At 50.3% G+C, this 6,000-nt stretch overlaps 1 protein-coding gene across 8 annotated transcripts in view; it reads right to left on the bottom strand.

The window, feature by feature from the left end:
* The window catches only part of LOC123874592 (DENN domain-containing protein Crag), a 53,059-nt gene that overhangs the window by 16,664 nt on the left and 30,395 nt on the right, over window positions 1–6,000 (bottom strand). For all 8 annotated transcript variants that reach the window (XR_006797960.1, XM_045920070.1, XM_045920074.1 and 5 more), the window contains exons 16-19: window positions 5,790–5,970; window positions 5,398–5,584; window positions 601–767; window positions 156–262 (exon numbers count right to left, since the gene is read on the bottom strand). Coding sequence is in view for 7 of the 8 variants with exons in the window: in XM_045920070.1 (XP_045776026.1) it covers window positions 156–262; window positions 601–767; window positions 5,398–5,584; window positions 5,790–5,970 (642 nt within the window). In the remaining variant the exon portion in view is untranslated. The remainder of the gene's footprint in view (window positions 1–155; window positions 263–600; window positions 768–5,397; window positions 5,585–5,789; window positions 5,971–6,000) is intronic.

Below are 6,000 nucleotides of genomic sequence, written 5' to 3'. Positions count from 1 at the left end.
TCACAGGTTTATATAAAAATCTTTACTTGAAACGGGCAAGTTTAATAAATTAGCTATAGTATCGACTAATTTGTGAGTAACTCATGTCAATCTCATTATTTTATCTAATTTCTTAAACTGAACACTGAAAATGTTAAATGGAAGAATGAACTTACTGCCAGTAGTGCCGGCCGACCGCGTGGCTCTTTGCGCGCCCGCTTTTCGGAATAACGCAGCACCCATAACCGCAATGCGTAGCTTATTCCACAGCAATTGCGATCCACTAAAAAAAATCAAACATACACTCCTCTTTCCCTATAACAAAGCATGAAGCTTGCGCTAGAAATACAATCGATTATAATATAGTCCAAGGGTTAAAGTTTAAAGGGTTAAAAAAGAAGGTTGTTAGAATCCAAGAAAATAGGGTTCGAAATGGCCATGTCTCGGTTTTACTTTACTTTATCGGACTAGGTACATTGTGATCTAAATAATAGAATAATAAAACAATCATAAATCTGCATGTATCTGCCGATTTTGATTGTAATTTGGCTTATGCGCAGTCATTTAGACCTGAGTGCAAAGTGGCAAATTTATGGGATGTGAACTGTAGTAGTATTTTACCTGGACATATCCTTCGGCCAATCAGCTTCTAGCACGCATCGGTTATAGTAGCCGTAGGTTAGAGCGTTGGGTTGCAACCCAGCTCGTTTCATGAGGAACAGAAGTTGCACCGCCAACACTGGCAGCGAGTGTATGCCGCATAGCTGCATCATTACTCTGTAGCACACCTGTTGAGGTTTTTTAGTAGTAATTATTATTATTATAGATATAACTTACTCTCACGCCCGGTTACAAAATAGATATATATAAAAGCCAAAGATAATATAATATACTTACATATATAAAAATAAATAAACCTACATACACATTTACATAAATACATATTTGTACCGGGCGGAGGATTACGCCCCGGCAGGGGAGACCAAACGGCCGGGGGTCAGGGCGACAGGTTGAGAAAGCGGCGGACTATCCTAGCCGAGTCTAGCAAGACCGCTTTTTGCATCCTGGCTGCGAGCGAACTGCCACGGAACCCCAGTCGCCTCAGATGGTGAGCGAGGCTGACTGGGATCAACCCGTTTGCAGATATGACGATTGGGATGATTTCGGTGGACTCCACATGCCACATGTCGGAAACCTCGTGAGCCAGATCAAGATACTTGCGTTTTTTCTCCGTCTCAGCTCTCACGAGGTTCTCGTCATATGGAATGGTGATGTCCACCAAAAACACCCTCGACTGTGCCCGGTCCACCACCACAATGTCAGGCTTATTCGCTAGAATAGTCCTGTCCGTGATGATGGACCGGTCCCAATAGAGCCGGACTCCGTCGCGCTCGAGTACCGGCACCGGTGTGTACCTGTAATACGGCAACCTCTCATCCAGGAGACCGTACTTCAGAGCAAGCTCTTGGTGAAGGATTTTGGCTGCTTGGTTGTGTCTGTGCAGATACTCAGTGTTGGCAAGCGCCGAACATCCCGAAAGCACATGTCTGAGTGACTCGCCGGGATGGCGACAAGCTCGACAGATGTCGTGAGTGCCATCCTTCAGAATGTACTTTCGGTAGTTCCGCGTCTTGACCACCTGATCTTGTATCGCACAGACAAACCCTTCGGTTTCCCCGAAGAGGTCACCAAAGCGCAGCCATTGCACGGACGCTTTTTTATCTACGTGTGGCTCATTAAGAGCTTTAAAAAAGCGTCCGTGCAACTCCTTCTCCTTCCATACGGTCTCCCGGTCAGAGGTGCTAAGTACCACCGGTTTCTGCCACTCGGTTTTGGCTAAGGATAGTGGAGTGAGTCCTTTATCACATTCTATGACCTCTCTATGCATGGGGGACCCCCTCATCGTCTCAAAGTAGGTTCTGAGACTGGATATCTCCCGGTTATGCATGGTCTTGACGCTTAATACGCCTCGACCTCCACACTTCCGGGGGATATACAATCTCATCACAGACGATTTTGGATGGTGCATGCGATAGAGAGTCATAGTCGTGCGGACTTTTCTGTCCAGGGCGTCAAGTTCGGTCTGAGTCCAACTGAGCACGCCAAAGGTGTACATGAGGACGGGCATAACCCAGCCGTTATAAGCTCGGACCTTATTGGCGCCTGACAAATAACTTTTACAGATTTTTGTCAGACGGCCAAAAAAGGCCTCGCAAACAGACTGTTTCATGTCCGCCTCTTTTACACCCAGAGATTGTGACATGCCCAGATACCGGTATGACTCAGCTTCGGAGAGGGTCTTAATGTTGGATGGCTCGAGACTAATCTCGGCCGAATGAGTAACCTGTCCCCTCTCCACATGTATGACCGCACACTTGTCCAGTCCAAGCTCCATCCTGATGGAATTGCTGAACTCAGTGGTGATGTTCAGCAGCTCCCTCAGGCGGGTGGCATTGGGTGCCAGCAGTTTGAGGTCATCCATGTACAGAAGGTGAGGTACTTTTGTACCTCCTCTCCGAAACTGAAAGCCTGTCCCCGAGCCCTCCAGCAGGGTGCTAAGTGGGTTCAGAGACAGGCAAAACCATAGCGGGCTCAGACAATCACCCTGGAAGATACCCCGTCCTATCCTTATCCGGTCATCGGCAGCCGCCAACCGCTCACCATGGAGACACAGGATCGTGCTCCATTGCCCCATGCATGCCTCAAGGAAGTCTCGAACTGCACTGTCAACTTTGTACAGCTCAAGGACCCTTAAGAGCCATGAATGGGGCACCGAGTCGAATGCCTTTTTGTAGTCGATCCAGGCGGCGGAGAAATTCCGACGGTTGCGTTTGACCAGTTGGCCCGCAACGGAGTCGATGAGAAGGAGCTCCTTAGTACCACGACCACCGCCCCGACATCCGTTCTGAGCCCCAGACATGATGTTATTCTCGTCTATGTGACGGGAGATCTTGAGGCTCAGAACGGATGTCAGTGTCTTATAGATGCTAGTAAGACACGTAATGGGACGATACTTAGCCGGGTCGGTGGCATCGGTGGACTTTGGAGCTAAGTGAGTGATCCCGGTAGTGAAAAGGCTCGGGAGTGCCCTCTGCTCGAGAGCCTCTTGGAATTGTCGAGCCAAGGTCGCATGGCAAACCGAAAAACCTTTCAGCCAGTAGTGATGCAGTCCGTCGGGTCCCGGGCTTTTCCAGTTCGGAGCCCGCCTTACTGCACCAGCTACATCCTCCGCAGAGATGGCGACCGGGTTCATCGGTTCTATTCTGGCACATGCTTCCTCTACCGCCGCAATCCAAGGCCCCTCCTCATGCTCCACCTCTCTCGACCACACCCCCCGCCAGAAAGCGACTAGGTCGGCCGGGTCCGGTCGTTGAGAGGTAGAGCAGACTGCTGGGCACTCCAGTCTTTTGTAGAACCTTTTCTGATCACTCGAGAAGAGACGATTTTGCTGAAATCGCTCGACTCTTGCCGAGTATCGTCGGATGCGGTTCCCCCATGCAGCGATTTTCTGCTTCAGGTCGTCGATGCGCTCTGTTAGCTTTTGCGCAATGTCAGGCTGGTCCAACCTAACCCCACACCCGTTAAACGCAACTCTAACAGAGCGCACAATCCTTGGCCCAGTGTTGCCCGACCTGAAGCTTTGCAGTCTGCCAATGAGGACTCTGGCAAGAGTGATACGGTGTTCTATTCTCTTCTTCCAGGTCGGTTCCGCGCTGCGCCTTGTGGCAGCAGCACGCCCCGGTCCCGGAGTCTTGGCACCGATGAATCGGTGCACGGCTAGCGCCGCACCGAAGATAATAGAAGCCGTATCACCCAGGCCAGTGCTGCCCTCCAGATGTTGTGGCAGCATTTTGTTTATGGCCTCAATGACATCCCGCGTCGCTACATTTAGTGTAAGTCGGGAGAGCCGCGGACGATTCTCTAGAGGAGCACTCCGGATTTCAGAAATCGCCTCTTCTAGAATCCCTCTCATCCGCTCTATATCAAGGGAGATTGTTCCCTCAGTGTCTTCCTCCACAGGCAAATCTTGTGACGTGGTAATTGTCTCTTCGCGGACAGGCGCCGCCTGGGAGACGATTTGCTCTGCGGTAGGTGCTGAGACTTCCGGAACAGCCTCACGTCGTAATCGTTCGAGCTCGGTAGCGTTGAAGATGTTAGAACGCTGAATATACCGAGCCCGGTCTGCCAGGTTTTGTTCCGTGACAGTTAAGTTCGGCTCGAGCAGCAGGAACTCGCGGTACATTGCCGCTCGGTAGCCAGTCCGTCCGGTTTCCCCTCCTGTCGCCCTGTAGTACGCACGCATGACATTCTCGTTCATGAGAGAAGTCCAGCGCATGCGGCGTACACCACCAGCGGCGGGCGCCGAAGATCGGGCCCTGGTGGACCCTGTCGGAGCCAAGCCATCTGGTGGGGATGATGGATATGTCGACCGGCTAGGTGGCAGCGCCGGCCGACTGGTGGCACTGGCGGCCCGCATGCTGCCACGCCCAGCGCCAGCTCCAGGCGCGCCCTGGCGACCCCCAGGCAGCGGCCCTATTCGCTCATTCCTTGTTTTGTTATCCATCATATTAAAGGGGGGGGGGGGGGGTGAGTGGCGGCTACATCACTCGGGGTCCACTCAGGTCCCCGAGGAGGCTGTTTGCGGCCAGCGCGCCGAGCTTTGGGGAACTTGGATGTTGATCAGTTCCCCAGTTCCCTTAGTCGCCTCTTACGACACCCACGGGATGAGAGGGGGTGGCAACATTCTACTCTGCCGGTGCCACACGGCCGGCATTATTATTGTTGATTGTTCGTTTTATCCCATTCGAGACAGGCAAATATGTTATAGAGCCGCCAAATACTTGCGACAAACAGCAAACAGCAAGCGTGTGGACGGGTGTTTGCGTATGCTTGCAAATGCTTTGGAGCATTCCGATTGCCAAGCAATCTGTAGTGTTTGTCGATGGTTTGCTGTTTGTCGTTTGCCACAAGCATCTTGCGGCACGATTATATCATTCAGTTTGGTAAGCTGTAGATAAGGTTTTTTTAAAGATCTACGACTCTAGGTTTTATGAGTATTTTACAAACTTTAATTAATATTCGTTCCAATTCAGATGTGTACAGCTTAACAGTGAAAGTAAATTGACGTGTTTAATTGGATGTATCATGCGTTTTTGAGTCATCGGCAAAAACGTGCGAATTTTTAAAAACTTAGTTCCTAAAGAAAGTACGTAGTAATTCTACGTAGCGTCAAGGGTTTTAGTTAGTGTTACGTTGCTTAGCAAGAACTACGTAGAATTTGATCAGTTATTTTGAGGTATCTATTACCTACACTATTAAAACATGGTAATTGATTGCTAAGTTAGTTTTGTGAATTGAGTATTGGATAGTGTAGGTGTGTTGTGTTTGTGTGTCTACTACAGCAGAAGTGAGTCGTACCTCATCACAAGGCACTCGTAGTTTAGTAGCGCGCTCCAAATACTCGAAAGCGGCTCGGAGGGTCGCGTGTTCTCTTCCCCGGCAGAGCAAGAGTCTGCAGGGTAACGCCAGGAAGTATAGCGAGTAGCATGCCCCCAACAGACATTTAGCCCACTCCTCCGGTGACAAGCTTGCTTTTCGGGCGAGTCTGAAAAAAAAACTGAGATCAAAGACCTGCCGCAAATTGCTTTTGCGAATGGATTCAGCGGAAGTAATTGGTTGACTGTCATATTATGTCATACTGTCTCCCGTATCCTTGCACTTGTCCGTGGAATATCGTCTACATATAGGTATGCTGACCTATGCCTCGCAGTTTGACGAAGTGTTTTGGTTTGAAGCTAATATTTTCTCACCTCTGCGCCGCAGCGATCTCGTTTTTAGTCCGTCGCGCCATGGGCGAGGCGTCGGCCAGGGACTCGGCCGAGGCGAGCGCGGTTGCGGGCACGGCTTGCAGCGCGCCGCCGCGCGTGCTCTGACGACACCGGTCCACTAGACCTTCGTGTAGTATGAACTTTTCGTAGGTGTATTTTTCTTCTGTAAACAAATTGGACCTTTATACACTTG

Source organism: Maniola jurtina, chromosome 18 (genome assembly GCF_905333055.1).
Source record: "Maniola jurtina chromosome 18, ilManJurt1.1, whole genome shotgun sequence".
NCBI classification, from domain to species: domain Eukaryota; kingdom Metazoa; phylum Arthropoda; class Insecta; order Lepidoptera; family Nymphalidae; genus Maniola; species Maniola jurtina.
This window is presented reverse-complemented; position numbering and strand designations above follow the sequence as displayed.